The sequence below is a fragment of the Drosophila willistoni genome, assembly GCF_018902025.1.
Source record: "Drosophila willistoni isolate 14030-0811.24 chromosome XR unlocalized genomic scaffold, UCI_dwil_1.1 Seg105, whole genome shotgun sequence".
In the NCBI taxonomy this organism is placed as follows: Eukaryota; Metazoa; Arthropoda; class Insecta; order Diptera; family Drosophilidae; genus Drosophila; species Drosophila willistoni.
Window position 1 is genome coordinate 3,407,828 of NW_025814054.1, and position 16,541 is coordinate 3,424,368.

The window sequence follows — 16,541 nt, forward strand, 5'->3', positions numbered from 1 at the left end:
TCAAAAAACAAAATCGATTGCACAAACAAATTCACTATAGTGTGGCGAATTCACGCCTGCATAATATGTGCGTGTGTGAGAAAGAGACAAAAAGAAAAGTCGAAAGACGCGCTTCGCCGTTAAATAATTTGATTTATTTTGTGATTCCGACGCTTTGCCAAGAAACATTTACACTAAAATAACGCGGCGCTAGAATTTTGAACGTATTTTGCTTTTTAATTGTTCAACGATTAAAAAAAAACATATACAAGCTACCGTCAATAAACTTCGTTTTGTTTTTTTTGTTTGTGTGTGCGTTTGTAATTCAGGCGGTAGCGTGCTTTTAGTTTTTTCGCGCCGCTTTTTAACTGGAAAAAAAAACGAAAAAGTTATGTCTCAGCATCAACCAAACCAGGTAGAAAGCATCAACCAAAAATAAACAAAGCAAGCGGAACAAGTCAACATGAAACATACTTTGTGTTATTTAGTTGGTGTTGCTTAATATGTGCTGTGAATAGTTATTTAAAAATAAAATAAAATTTTGTATTAAAAAAGCAACAACCAAAAAGGGAAAATGGAAACAACCGAGACGCAGCAACAAAAAATCGGTAAGTTTTACTAACTTTAATGAATTATATCAAATTGTAATTGCATATTTCAAAGTCATAATAATAGACGGGAGCTAAACAAGGTGGGGGTGGGGAATGAGGTTTGTTTAGAATAGGGCGGTGAGGAGTGAGCCAAGAAAAAAAACACATTCGAGGCCAAAAGATGCTCATAAAATATGTCGCTGGCAGCAGCTAAAAAATATATACATATATGTACATACATCTATTTCATGTATAATTTGTTCATTTAATTGTTGTTTTTGTGGGGGACGAACGAAGAAATGGCAAAGCGACAGGGAATTTTAAGCTCTTTTTATCTTTGCGTTGAATTTATTTGTATGTAGAAAATGTTTATCGTGAGTGGTGACCAACAGCAGCACCCGACCGACCCTCTTCTCTGCTCCATTCACCGGCACTGTACCAAAGAGGAAAAGAGATAGCAGTTATGTGTGTGCGTGAGCTAACAGGAAGAACTACAACAAACAACAACAAAATACAGGAACAACAACATTTGCACAGCGCAATCGCAGCCGCCAGAGAGCGATTCCTCTCAGCAATGAGCAGTTAGCAGTAAGCTAGTGACATCACTGTCCCGGAGTTGGGAGTCTGCTTGCTCACAGGTAGAAAACACAACTCTCTCTCTCCCTCTCTTGGTTGCTTAGTTGTTGTTATTTACCGCTGAGTTACCCACCCCTACGCATACGATCTCTCTGCCTCTGTCTCATTCCGTCTATCTTTACACATGTTGCCACTTAGGGGCGCTGTCTACCTCAATGTTAATGGCATTTTTACATCAACATACTATGTATGGGTGTGTGTGTGTGTGTACATCAAAGGTCCTTTTGCTTCCGGAAGAAAGACCACGATTTTTCGTTACGAGATTCTTCTCTGATGAGTCTATTTGTGCCTTTTCCATTTTGAGTTACGCCTATTTGATCGCTTTGTCATTTTTAAAGTGCCATTCAATTAGTTTGTCATCGTGTTTGAATTTTCTTTTTGGAACTTAGCCAAATGACGAAAACATGCCAAAAAAAGAAAAGAAAGAGACGAAATTTCTGAATTCCCACAAGCAAAGTAACATAAAGCCTGCCCGCACCTGTGCGAGAAAGGTTCGCACGCACACAAACACAAAGACCGAAATTTCCCTTCTCGAACCCAAAACGAACACCTGTGGCTTTGGCTATGGATATATGCAAAAATATCTTTTTTGCGCCCTTCTTAGGCCATCGTCTCAGTTGCAGTTCAGTGTAGTTCGTGATCCTTCAGCATGATGTTGCACTCACCTTTAATGCCGACACCGCGGCGATTCAGTTTCGTCAAAGGAGATACTAACACTGACTGCAAGAAATTGGTCACAGTTCGTCGAGAAGCCTTGTCGTATTTCACCTATGAAAAGCAGCTCAAGCAAGCAAAAGTTTGCCTTTGCCAGGTGTATGAGGACTTTACAGGTAAAATTTCATCAACCCAACAAAGCGTGGACTAAAAAGTGACCCATACATGATAGTATAAGAGATTGAGGAGGTAGATAGTCTTAGTACTCTTAGTTAGTAGCTTTAATAACTAATTTATGAGTGTATTTGTTCATAAAGTGCTGGCAGATCTGATAGTTTCTCTCACACCGTCTTCGTCTTCTCTTTAAATTGATGTCCCATTGTTTTCAATTTGTTTATACCCAAACGAAATTGTTTAAATTTCTTATATAAATTGAGTTTGTTCACTGGCAACTGCGACGACTGACTGGTACGATCTAGAAAACATTATACTCGTGCACTTATTATACGGAAAATACATTTTGGCTAGCTCATAAATCGTTCATTAAGTAAAATTTTGCCATGTTTATCAATTGTTTACAAAGCGCACACCAAGCAACAACAACAAAAGTGTCTAACTATTGATACCAGGTGATCACGACTTCATAGATACCCTGTAAATGCAAATACAATTCCAAACCAAATACAATGAGACTACGCTTTTACCTTCTGTCTAAGGGGAAAAGGAAACATTTCTAGGGAGAAGGAACGAACGATCTTACCCCATCGTTCTCTGGACTTTGTTCAGTGGAATGAGACAATTGGCATCGGTTACAGCTGCACAATTCTGGATAAAATGCATCAATTGTACCATTCACCACCACCACACACCGTCCCCTCAATCCTCATTGCAATTTCTTCTACCATGCCGCGATTGGGGGCAAATGAATTGCACTTGAAAAATGTTTTCCTCCACTCTTGACATGGACACGGACCCTCTGGGACGGACGGACGCGCGGAATGTGTTGTTGTGGGCGTTGCAATTTGTATTTTGCTGCATTTTTCGGCGTGTGTCAAAAGTTCTAGTGAATTGAAGGTTGACTCAAATAACCAACCCAACCACCCACTTTTTCTGCTCTTAGCACAATTAAAATTCATGTCGACAGTTTCACTCACAAGTTTTCTCATTTCTCTGTCATTAGAAGCGTTCTTCTATTGCCCTTCTAATGCTTCTTCTTTGAATACTTATGGTTTGCAATTCTATTTTCGTTTTCGTATATTCATTTTCATTCTTGGTGGCTCTTTTGCCACAATTGCGCATAAACAAACAAAAACAGAATGAACAAGCAAAAGCATTATCATAAATCATCTAGAAAACAAAAAAAGATTCCTAAAAGCAATACAATTATAAGAGAAACTCCACGGGGATTACCATCAATGAATTCCTCATCTAAGATTGGTTAAGACTTTGAATCAGGTGAAATAGTCAAAAGTTTTGACCTATTGAACTATACAATTTAACGACTCATTTCCACGTCCAAGACATAATCTCATTTCTTGTCTCTTTACAGAGTTGTCGATTACAAGGGAGGAACCACCAGCAACACAAATCTGCTTGGTGGGCGATGCCGGCAGGGATATGGAAACGCTGCAGGCAGCCCACTCCTTTGGCATGCCAGTGATAATATCTGAAACAGGAATGGAGTTCATCGATGGTAGTGGTATTCCTGATGGAGCCAAAAGTCGTACGTTCTTCGTCTTGCCAGATTTCGAAGGCTCCCTATATGAGACATTGAACAGCCAGAAGCAATGGTAAGTCAAAGATTAACAGAAGGAGAGGGATAGGGAGATGGGTGGGTACTAAAAATAAATCGAGAGATCTGCTTAATTTTAGCAGCTGAAGCTAAACAAATGTGTCAGTGTCGCGTTGTCGTCTCGTTGTTGTCTTTTCAAATTGAATTTGAAATCGAGACACACGCATGCGAGTCGAGTACCACCTACCGAACCCCCCTACTTCCCTCCTAAGAGCCACGGGGGGTGGGGGAAAGGGGCAGATGTGGGGAAGATTGACAGCGGCAGCTCCATGTGCCGCCGCCTCAAACCTAAATATTAGAAACAGTTCTTTTCTTTTACAAATTGTTGTCAAATTTGAAACTTGCGCAAATTTTTCAACAATTTTCCATTTTTTTATTATTTATATTTTGCGCACACATACGAATATTTATCTACTTTCCATTCATGGTTGATTAATTTGCCTGCTGCGCAGTAATAACCTACACGCTCCCGTCTCCCTATGACCCATCCCACTACGCTCCATTCCACTCCTCCCGTTTCCTATACCAATTCCTCCTTCTATCTCATGATAAAATATTTCATATATTTCATTTTATTTACGAGCTGTTTGCATACCCTGTAAGACCAAAGATCCAGACCAAGATCGTCCGAAAGTTAAGAATATTACGACAAACAACTGAAGTCGATAGAAAAATGGATAAGATATTCCGAATACACTTGAACTTTTGAGGTACACCTTTTTGTGGTAGTTAATGTCGTCTATAGGGTATCACAATCGTCGGTATCCCGACATTGAGTATCATTTCGTTTTTTAGTTTTTGGAGGTCACCAAATGCGTTTTTCAGTGCGAAAATTTGTTGCTCTTGAACCAAGAACATGTAAAGGAAAATTAGCAACGGAACTAAAGAAAACAGCCTCCGCCTCCGCACCGCCAACTTGTTGCTCATTAGAAATTATTATTTATTGGTTAGATTTTCATTCATGTTTCTTTTTGTGTTTTGTTCCCCCTTTCCCCTCACCTTATCTCCAAAAAAAGGTGCGTAAACAAATGTTCATGTTCATTCTTTTTTCTGTTTTTGTTTTCGTTCTCGGGCTAGACAATTATACATTTTTTATGAGTCCAGATTTGTATACATATGCGATAATTTTCCTTATTTTAATTTAATTTGTTATGGATATGGCAAAGGAACGGAAATATGTGGACGTTTGGTTGGGCTTTGAAATCTAACATATCTATATGTTTACAATACGATAACCACGAATAGAAAAGTTCCATCAGAATTATCTTACACTGGAAGTCAATGACTGCTTGGGGATAGAAGATCCTGGATACACGGATCGTGTGTCATAGTTATATCTAATCATCTTGTCCTACCAATGCCCATGTTTCAATCAAGGGTGGCAGAAATGGCTTTATCGAACTCAAGGCATAAGTCGTGCTTAAACCTCTTAGTTCAACGAACATTGGCTCCAGAACTGACTTGGTTAACAGAAGAGCCATAGATGAGTCGAGATATTCGCCAGGAGCTCCAAGAATATTTATATATAGTAATTGTGTTGATTACTATCACTCATATTTTTTTATCGACAAAGATTCTGGAGTAAAGCAACACATAGATTTTAAGATACTCGTGTGCGTGGAGCTGGAAGGTTGCAGGAGGCGCACACCCTATGAACTTCCTGGAGTTATGTATCCCTGCTTTAAATCTCTAGTTGCTCAAGCCGCCGTATGTAGGTCATTCAGGCTAAGATCTAACCCAAGCTAAGCCTATATTTATGGCATACTTTTTTATGCACTTTAATTGAAATCTACCTTATAACGAATTGCTAGGTTCGCCGAGTCTAAATTGGCCACTGGACTCCAGTGTTGTAAATTTCAATAATAGTCGATGGTGTTTTGAAACATCGGGATAAAACCTCGATGCATCAATGTATGTCTGATGTTTTTCTGAATTAATAAAGTTCACTGTTTTGTAATAATCAAAAGTTCTCAAAATAGTATATAAAATTAATCTTAAATGAATGGAAAAGTAGATAAAACCTCTGGACTCTTTTCTGAATGTTAGCCCTATCTTTCAAAAACTATTTTTAATAGTATTTATGGGCATTACTTTCCGAAAGAATCTTTCATTCACCTGATTTGGGCGTATTCAATGTATTTTATCTGTTTGCCAGTCAAGGAAAACCCTTTTACCTTTGTCTCTTTGTTGTCAATCTGAAAGAAATGCGCTTACTGTTATACTTAAGTAAACATCGAAAAACACCGCCAAGAGAACATCGATGTTCGTTGCAAAGATGCTTTTTTACATCACTACACTGGAGTACCGTCTAGTTAGGTCTGTTCGAAGTCCATCGCCATAACCTAACCTAACAATTTGCATAATTCAGATGTGTTCGAGTAGATATCTTTATTTTTCCACATAAAAATGGCAAATTATCCACTTAGAAAAGGAAATTCGTTTATTGTGTGCTTAAGTCTTAAGAACTTGCGAAAATTTCAAAGGAATTCCCCAATGGGAGGGGGTGATCATTTCCTTCCTTCTCAGGAATGAATTAATTGAAATGAATGTGGTGGAGATTAAAAGTAATATTAAAATATTTCTGAGAATCAATATTCCCAACCTGTGTATATTATAGTGCCATTCCGATGATGAACTTTCTGTGTTTATATATAGTATACATATCTCTCTCTATCTGAATCATTGGAATTCGCTTGCAATAACAAAAGCATATAGTTAAATAAATGAATGCTTTGCGGATTGCCTATTTTGGGTTTTCCCGCCCCTTCGGATCTGAGTTGATCTCTCTCACTCTCACTCCCACTCTCTCTTTCTTACAATGACAATTTTCAAGAAAAGCAACAGAAAATCGTTTGGGGGATTGCCGCAATATTGTCGCACTGGCGCCAAGATTCTATAAAAAATGTTTATATAAATGAGAAACAAAAAAACGATGTCAAATCATGTGGAAAAAGTGTTGAAAGACATTCCTGATATACATTTTATTTCTATATTTTTTTATTTTATTCTGAAAATGCCTCAAGTGTAGATATGTATATTTTATAATTTATAAGTTTCGATATGGCAAATTAATTGCGACGAAAAGCGAGAATCAACCGCGAACCGCCAACCAGTGGACTATGGATAGATGGACTGACGGACGGACGGGTGGATATGTCATTGACTGGAATATAGTTTTGACCCTCGCAAAGTTCGAGTGGAAAGGCAAAAGATCGCCGCACTTTACTTCACATATACAGAGGGGTCCCCCCCAACAAATTGTTGTTATTGTTGTTGCGTGATGATCATCTGGAGGCCACTCAATCATCATGGGCCACGCTTCGCCTAGTGTGTTTCATCTCTCTCGACTCTTGACTAAGCAAGATAAGAATTTCGATTGTCCATGGGTTTTCCTTGGATACGAAATATTTGTCACCTGCTGTTTGCTAGCTATTTGCTTTGTTTACATTTGTTTACTCTCTGCCCGCTGTTTTCCCCCTCCTCCCACTTTTCCTCTTGCTCATTATCTTTCTCTCTGAGTGTGTCTCCAATTTTATTATTTTCTGTGGCAAGGAGCAGCAGCAGCATCATCATAATTTTTTGTTTGTTTGCTCATTTTATGAGAATTCATCATCATGCCACATACACACACTTACACACACACACGCAAATACATGGATGTCTCTGTTGGCATTTTCTATTTCAATTTCCCCACTCACTCGGATTCACACTCACAATCACACACTCACTCTGGCTGCGGCTGCTGCTTTTTCTGTTCATTCTCAATTATTTTCCCGAGGCAAATCGGAGGCGACGCCAGGCACTAGTCGAGAGTCACAGTTCTTAAGAATCGAATTGAATCGTATCGGCGGATCGTTTTTTATTATTATTTATTTAACAAGTGACAAAATATTATGGAAATTTACCTCTATTGGTAAGAATCAAAAGTGCTAAGTGAGAAGAAATGAGAAATGAGTGGTCTGTCAGTGTGGGTTTGTGGACCAACATTGACAATACATATGACTATATGCAATATACATATGAATGAATGGATGGATTCAACTTATTTTGATTCATGATGAATTCTTTCAATAACTCTGTGAAGTGAAGTAATGATAATTATGAGGATCCTTCTTTACCAAAACACTTCCCTGAAAGAAAAATACAGCAAGTAAACTTTAAAAAAAAGACTAAAATCAAAGTTTAATAAATACTGGATTATAAGTCTGAAAAAACTTTATAAAACCTTGAAAAATCTGAAATATTTCTGTAAGAAAAGACGTTCACATTAATTTGTATTGTTTTACCGTTATTTTATTATACTACAATATACACCGAACGGACTTTTTATACCCTTGCAAAAAGGTTTGGTCACAAGTGTGGGGTTCCATATACTGTGTTTCGTATTCACCAGGAATATATGTAGTTGCCATAGAAGCGATCGCAACTTTGTTTTGGTTTAATATATTTATTACTCACACGGCCAAATTTCATCAAGATCAGATGAATATATCAAACATCCTAAAATCGGCTGTTCTTTGACTAAATTTTGAGCGATTTAGAGCGATTGATTTTTCGCTTTGAGTTAACAGAGTGCAAGGAAAACTTGGAAGTTTTTTGGAATCTCTAAAATAAACCCTTTTTCTTTTATTTTTTATCTATTATCCTTTGTCGAGGAATGAGTAATTACGATGTGAATGGAAAATGGCACACTCAATTTTAATATAAATCCATCTTGTTATATTTTCTTTGTATTACTCATTTAATTTTCAATACTTTTGAGCATTTTCTCTTAAGCCTCCTCCCCCCACAATCTGAATGAGACTCCAAAAGAAAATGGAAAAGAGATACAAACAAAAAATCTTTAACCACACACCGCACAATTACGCGTCGCATTGATGATGCACATAAATTAATTTTCATTATATTGGCCATTTAAAATATCATAAATATACACCACCCCAATCCAACCCAATCGACCAACCCATCCCATCGCATCCCATTTAATTCCTCTCCCAATCATCAGTCAGGCGGCAGGCCGCCCACTTCCGTTCAATTGATTTGTTTATGAAAACTTCCGGCATTTTGCCCAAGAGAGCCAGCCCAGACACAGCGGGAAAGGAGGCAGGCACAGGCAGTCAGCAGCTGTTGTTCTCAGTAGAAGCTACAAGTCCGTCCGGGGTAATAAACAAAAGCCCTTTTCGTTATTAAACTTGATCTCTCCTCCATTCTCCAGGGGGAGTAGGAGAAGGAGCAAGAGCAGGGCTGGAGGTGATTGGAGTTGGTTTCTTCTGATGTTGTATCTATCTATGGGGGAGGCCAACTGCCAAGGTCAATTGGGACATTAAAACCAGATTGCCTTGCATAACTCAAAGTGTGCCACATAAATATTTAATTGTATCTTTCCTCCTCTTTCTCCTCTTTGTATCTCTGCAGTATTTTGGGTCCCCCCGCGTTGAAGCATGCGGCTCAGTTGAAAATTACCATTGGGCAGAACACACGACCCATCTACAATTATGCCATGCAGGGCGTTGTGACCAGCTTCACTGGCATAAGGAAGCGGGAAGAGTTGGTGAGTGGATGGATGGATGGATGGCAGCGCTCCGATCCGATCTTTGTGCTAAACTAAATTTCTATCCACAGACTAAAATGGTCCATTTGATCCACTCAATGGGCGGGTGTATTAAAAAGGACTTGATGAATACTCGTACAACGCATTTGATTTGCAATCAGAGTGGTGGAGAAAAATACCAGTAAGTTAATAATGAACAAAAGGCTATGAGTTCAATACTAACAAAAAGGTTTTTTCCCTTTTTTTTTTTAGATACGCAAAGACTTTTCGCTTGGCCGTAGTCAGGTCAGGTTGGGTATATGCCGCCTGGGATGAGCGGAATACCTTAAATTTTGATGCCACAAAAGAATATTTTACAAAATCGCACAAATTGAAGCCGTTTGAAGGTCATAAAATCTGTTTTTTCGGCTTCCCGGCAGAGGATCATCAACATATGGTGGATGTTTTGTTGGAGAATGGTGGAATGTATGCCGAATTGGATGATCCGGAGTGCTCTCATGTGGTGAGTGACGATGGTTTGCCGCCTTTGATTTTTCCTATGGTGCTTCTGATTAGTTTTTAAGATAATGTAGTTTGTTCTCGAGTTTTAATGTGCATGGTTTTTGGTGTTATTTTTTTTTTCTATTTTAATGTGTTCTTCTTCACCTTCATGTGTGTCCTGTTGTCTTCCAGGTGATACCCGATAAGGGAGCTGTATTCACTAACCCCCCACCTTCATCCCATTGTAGTAATACTAATAATCATTTTGAAACCACTACCACAACAACAACAACAACAACATCAACGACTACTACCCCGACTACGACTCCTCCACAAATGACTACCACGGACGAAAAACAGGCCGACGAACTGGAAGACATACATTTTGACGAACGCTTGTTTTGTGATAATAATGATGAAGATGATGATGTGCTTCCCGAATCCGATGATGAATTTAAAGAGGATGAAACATACATTGAACCGCGTAAACCGAAACGCAGATGCATTGAGAACGACATCAACAATGATTGTTCCATTGTTGATTCCCCCATTTTTGCTGCAAAACATAAGGAACAAAAATTGCTAAGCGTTGGCTCCTCCATATCGAGAACCATAAAACGTTCGGTTAGCTTTGTATTGGAACCAAAATCCAAGAAACCAAGACGTAATAGCACGGTTGTTCAAGATCTTGACTCGCTGTTTGCGGAAAACCCAATAAATTATAATATTAATAATAATAATACACCCGGTAAATTGACCTCATCGATACAAAAAACCTGGACCGGATTCCGTAGACGTTTAGCCTCCACAAATAGTCCATATTTGGATTATATGGCTACACCACCAAGACCACCCAGACGAATGTCTGTCACACCGGAGACACCATTGAGTCAAATGATAACCTCACCGGAACGTCGTGTCTTACGAGGAAGAGGAGCAGCAGCAGCGGCAACAACGGAAGCAGATGAAGGAGGATCAGCAGTAGTAGATGGTGGTGGTATCGTGACTGGCAACGTCTCGGCAATTTCAACTCCCAAGACACGTAAACGTCGCCGGGAGAGTCCTCCATGTAACTCAAAACAGAATGCATTATCTAGTCAAACCCAAAATGCAGTCGAATTGAATAATCAAACGGTATAATAAAAATATATATTAACGAAACGATCTCTTTCTCCACTCTTTCATCCTCTACATTTCGGGGAAAATACTTTGAAAATCAGGAAAATTATGAAATAAACATAAGGAATAAATGTTATATATGTAGTTTTGTAGGCTTAAGTATCGGTTTAATGGATTTAACGACTATATTTTATATAAACGTGAATTGAATCGACTTTTGTAAAGGATAACAGTCTCAGTCTCATTGTCAGTCATTCTCTTTAATTTGAATTTGAAACATTTGCGTGCGATAATTGTGATGTTTGGAAAATAGTTTTTCCCCAGTTTTTTTTTTTTGTTTTTTTCAGTTGCTTTTCAACTTTCTAAATATGAATGTCTCTTTTATGTTAATTGTTATTATTAAAATGTTTAAGTTTCACATAAATACACACACTTACACCCACCCACTCACTTCATTTTAACCTAATTGCTTCTAATTTTGTTTTTTTCTTGTAAATAATAATATACTCCAATCTTTTGGTTTGGGTTTCCTCCCTTTCTTACACTGAAATTAAAGCACAAAGCAAATACAATAAATATATAAAAATCAAAAAAAGACAACCATATGCAAAAAACAAAACAAACAATAGAAAAAACAAAAAACCGCTTATGATGGACTAACAAATATTTGCACAAATGTTTCATTCACATTGAGAAATTTTTTTGATAAACAATTTTTGCGCACTCGATTTTTATATTTTATTTTTCTTTCCACATACACATACTTATATATATTTTCGATTTTCCTTGCTCGCTTTTCATCGTTTTTCAAAGTGTTTGCCAAAAAGAAATGTGCATAATAAAAATGTTTTGTTTGGGCCTATTTGAAAAATTTATTGTGCTTGCTGCTGCCGATGCTGATGCTTAACTTGATTACAACTCTATATATGTATATAAATATATATAGATAAATAAGAACCCACTGACATGCACACGAATATATATATATATATATATATGGGTAATATTTATATATTTGAAAACAAACAAAACATTTTAGCACATTTTTTCCAAACTAATTTTAATGTTGCGCGACTTTTAATTGAAAAAATCTTTACAATATTTTCTTTTCTCATTTCCCATTTCCCATTTCCCATATTTCCATTCTGCTGTTGTTCGATCCTCGTTGCTCATTATTTAGGTGGTTGATGAGCATACAACTACAACGAAACCAGAGCCAAATAACAAGAGCTCCCATATATTGAAATCGGATTGGTTTTGGTACTACATAAAGGATGGCTATGCCAATGAACGGGACTACTTGTTTGGAGACGTGAGTTATCTGCCCAACTGCAACTTATTCAATAATAATCTATATCTATATCTATCCTCTAGTATCTGGATACCTTTGCAAACACCCCGAATACAGCTGATCGTCCTGAATCGCTGCTATTTAGCAATAACAAAAGGAAACGCAAACGAATTTCACAGCGTCTACAATTGGAGGGCACTCCATTGGGGTCCAGCAAGAGACGTTCTTCTGTATCAGAAGCTGGCCTCTTGTCTGGTTCGAATAGTTTTTTCGATTGCACGACCAGTCCGGATAAATCGCTGGGTGACAAGCTGTTAATGCAGGCGGGAGAGGCGGAAGTTGGTGGTGAATCCTCAACGCCGGCAAAGAAATCAATGCGGTTTAATCATTTTATGGATTTCTTTACCACGGAATCGAATTATGTCGGAATATTGGATACCATATTGAATGTAAGCGGCGATATTATTTCCAAACTTACCTAACTTAACTTAACTAATGTCCTTTTTCTTCCATTCAAAAGTTGTTCAAGAACAAACTCGATGAGTTGGCCGAAACCGAGAACGATGAATTGTTAAATAAATCTGAAATCAAATCGATATTCGGCAATTTCCTACCAATACATGAGGTACATCAATCAATGCTTGAAAAATTACGCGATATGCATTCGAATTGGCATGAGGATTGTCTAATTGGTGACATTATCATTCAACATCAAGATCAATTGGTCAAGGCCTATCCTCCCTATGTGAATTTCTTTGAGAAAATGAAAGAGCAACTGCATCGTTGCGATCGGGAATATCCCCGCTTCCATGCATTCCTCAAGATTAACCAGATGAAACCGGAATGCGGTCGCCAGAGCTTGGAGGATCTCATGATTCGACCAGTTCAGCGCTTGCCAAGCATAAGTCTTCTGCTAAACGACATCCTAAAACACACCACAGGCTCTAATGTGGACCATGCGAGGCTCGAGGAGGCCCTCAAGGCCATCAAACAGGTTATGTTACACATAAACGAGGATAAACGGCGCACCGAATCGAGAATGGCCATGTTCGATATATTCAACGATATCGAAGGTTGCCCAGCGCATTTGGTTAGCTCCAACAGGAGTTTCATATCGAAGTGCGAAGTGAATGAGTTATCCGATTCGCTAAGCGGTCGTGGCGACAGTTTACTATTATTCCTTTTCTCCGATTCCATTGAGTTGTGCAAGCGGAAATCAAGAGGTTTCAATACGGCCAAATCGCCAAGTACGGCCAAAACGCACAAGCATATCAAGTTTATTTCATTGAATACGGTTCAATTTGTGATCGATATAACGGATAGCTCGCGTGCATTTGGCCTCCTGCTACGCGATGAGAAGGAGAATCTATATGCATTTAGCATAACTGACGAGGAAACGGAGAAATCGGTCTATGTTAAGAAGTTGTCGATGCAAATAGCTGCTCACACATGTCGGACTGATGCTGTAAGTTTCTTTTTGATGCGAGAATATATCATTTTGCATATTAATTTGATATGTGTTTACTTCTAATGTAGAGTAATATCTTGCTGTGCCACACTTCCAAGGAACTGCAAGTGGACATAAGTGATACAAATGTCAGTACTTTGAGCAAGGCTTTCAAATTGGCTGCGAGGACACGCCTTAAGGTAGCTACCCAAAAGGAATTGTATGAATTGATAGTTTTGAATCACGTGCAATCGGTTTTTCAGGTCGGTCGAGCGTTCTCCTTCAACAAAACTCCAAACAAATTGAAACGTGCTGTATCAACTATAATGACGTCGCCATTTGGCAGCAATAACTCATTGACGCCGGCCTCCCAATTGTCCCAAATGCGTTTGGCGAGCTGCACTAACATCAATGTATGTGGCAGGAAAATCAATTTGAACATCCTATTGTAATAGTTAATGACTCATTTCGTTTTCTCTTCAACAGGAAGTGGATGATGACGATGAGGATATGCGCAGCAATTCGCCCTCAACGCAATCGGTGCCGCCGCTTTCAGTGCAGCCCACACGCAAGAATAAACCAGGCATTGACCGCATATAAATCCAATGACTACGAGACTCCAAGGACTCGCCAATGTATTCCATTTTGTGTGTTTTATATTCAACGAAACCCAGAATCTCGCTGCACTACAGCTACACCACACACACACTCGTAATCACACTCACTTTCGCCCTCACTCTAATCGTACCACAAACTGATCGAAGACAAGACGCATCCTCAATTGCAAATTAACACACTTATTCTTCGTTCTAAGCTAATGTTTCTGTTTGGCTGAATTCGTATTCAGCTTTTTAGGCAAATGTTGAACCGTTTGCCCCGATCGCTATTGATTAACTGTATATATCACATGTAGTAGTCTCTCAATTATACATATTCATTCATATATTTCTGTACATATTTGTATGTCCCATTGTAACTAATCTTAAATAGTGACTAGAAAACGCATTCGCTTATGATGATCTATCGATCGATGCGCCGCGAATCGCTGTGAATGTTTACTGAGTAAATTTCTTCTTTTTTTTTTGTATTTTAATATATAAAAATAAATGTAACTTTAATATATATATAAAGAAACAACATTTTATATAAACACACAGCGTCTTTTATTTCTAATATTGACCTTACGAATGGTCGAATGCTAGGATCAAATAAGAAATGCTTTAAATTCGTGATTTAATTTTCCTTCATAGAGTATAAACCGATTTAACGCTTATCCAATGCGATCCAATTGATGTTCGAAATCTTTGAAAGTATTGTAGCTGGCGCTATGCTGTCATAGGTTCGATCATCAATGATTCATTTAACATCAGACTAATGCTACTTCTATCATTCTATAGTTCGCCACAAGCTGAAGGTGGCGATTTCCTGCTGCTTTATTTCTGTTATTCCTGTTGCACCGGCTGATATATGACAGAATTGTCTTCCGCCTACGAGATAGACAGAGAGAGAAAAACATTAAACAATTGTTGACGTGATGATATTAAGAGTTGGGCTATTGCTTACATCATCTTGTGCCTCCAAAGCCTTGACCACTTTGATATCAGTCTTTTGTGATTTTCCAAAGAGTGCCATCCTCCAAATGCCGGTTTATTTCAATCGCTCTATCTCGCTCGCTCTCTCTGTTCCTCTGCGCCGTTTTCTTCCACCCACATTCCAACGTTGTTGGTGGGACCAAGTGCTGTTTTTGTTGCTATTTCTCATTTACATTGCATCTTCTTCTACGTCGTTTGGTATTACAGTTTAATAATTTGATTATTAAACATAAACTTTATTTGAAATAAGAGTGATTAACGCATAATACTTTTATTATTAAGAACTTGTAAAAATGCTGATAGGACTATTCAAAATATATCGATATTATGTTATCGATATTTAGAGTTCAAATTTTGGACACAAAGTTGATTGTATAAGCGAATTCACTACAGCAAGGCGAATTCGAATACATTTAAATTGTGTGTTAGAAAGAGATAAATAAAAAATCCAAAAGACGCGCTTCGCCGTTAAATAATTTGACTTTTTTTTGTTTTGTAATTCCGACGCTCCGCCAAGAAACATATGGACTAAACTAACGCGGCGCTAGAATTTTAAACGTATTTTTTCGTAAACAATTGTTTAACTATTCAAAAATAAAACAAATACGAAGTGCCGCCAATAAACTTTTTTGCGTGTTTTTGTTTGTGTGTGGTGTTTTAGGCGGTAGCGTGCTTTGAGTTTTTGCGCGCCGCCTTTTAACTGGAAATATAATAGAATAAGAGTTATGTCTCAACATTTAAGACAACAAAACGCAATTAAATTATTCGGTGAAAATCAACATGAAACATACTTTGTTCTATAAAGTTAGTGCTGTGCATTGTGAATAGTTATTAAATAAATAAAAGTATAAATTTATTAAAAGAACAAAAAATAAAAACAAAAATGGAAAGTGGAATATGTGAAGCGCAACAACAAAAAATCGGTAAGTTATTTTCATTTGTATATATCTAATACATACATATGTACATACATAAATATGTAGTTGCATATTCCAAAGTCATTGAGATTGTAGGATGCGAAGGCCGGAACAAAGGGAAGAGGGTGGTGGCGGGAGTGTTTTAAATGTGTAAAAGGCGGTGAGGAGTGAGCCAAGAAAAAAACCACATTCGAGGCCAAAAGATGATCATAAAATATGTCGCTGGCAGCAGCTAAAAAATATATACACATACATCTATTTCATGTATAATTTGTTCATTTAATTGTTGTTTTTTGTGGGGGACGAACGAAGAAATGGCAAAGCGACAGGGAATTTTAAGCTCTTTTTATCTTTGCGTTGAATTTATTTGTATGTAGAAATGTTTATCGTGAGTGGTGACCAACAGCAGCACCCGACCGACCCTCTTCTCTGCTCCATTCACCGGCACTGTACCAAAGAGGAAAAGAGATAGCAGTTATGTGTGTGTGTGAGT

The 16,541-nt window shown here is 38.0% G+C and overlaps 1 protein-coding gene across 3 annotated transcripts; it reads left to right on the forward strand.

Moving 5' to 3' along the window:
• Window positions 1-263: 263 nt before the first annotated feature.
• LOC6646041 (protein ECT2) lies at window positions 264-14,691 on the forward strand. Of its 3 annotated transcripts, none has more exons than XM_023177865.2 (12): window positions 264-587; window positions 3,409-3,649; window positions 9,067-9,202; window positions 9,274-9,383; window positions 9,455-9,704; window positions 9,875-10,816; window positions 11,982-12,113; window positions 12,176-12,541; window positions 12,613-13,557; window positions 13,629-13,739; window positions 13,803-13,952; window positions 14,026-14,691. In XM_023177865.2, exons 1-12 carry the CDS (start codon window positions 554-556, stop codon window positions 14,137-14,139), a joined length of 3,531 nt encoding a protein of 1,176 aa, XP_023033633.1. In that variant the 5' UTR covers window positions 264-553; the 3' UTR covers window positions 14,140-14,691. The 3 variants fall into 3 exon arrangements, with proteins under 3 accessions (XP_023033633.1, XP_046867671.1, XP_002068971.3); XM_047011715.1 differs by lacking the exon at window positions 264-587 and adding an exon at window positions 1,871-2,035; XM_002068935.4 differs by lacking the exons at window positions 264-587; window positions 9,875-10,816 and adding an exon at window positions 1,871-2,035.
• The last annotated feature ends 1,850 nt before the right edge of the window (window positions 14,692-16,541 follow it).

Bases quoted from the DNA above. Each gene is read 5' to 3' on its own strand.
- LOC6646041 (XM_047011715.1), top strand. From the start codon at position 1,876: ATGCCGACACCGCGGCGATTCAGTTTCGTCAAAGGAGATACTAACACT. The intron at 12,114-12,175 runs GTGAGTTATCTG...TCTATCCTCTAG, and splicing joins GGGACTACTTGTTTGGAGAC to TATCTGGATACCTTTGCAAA. The intron at 13,740-13,802 runs GTAGCTACCCAA...TCGGTTTTTCAG, and splicing joins CTGCGAGGACACGCCTTAAG to GTCGGTCGAGCGTTCTCCTT.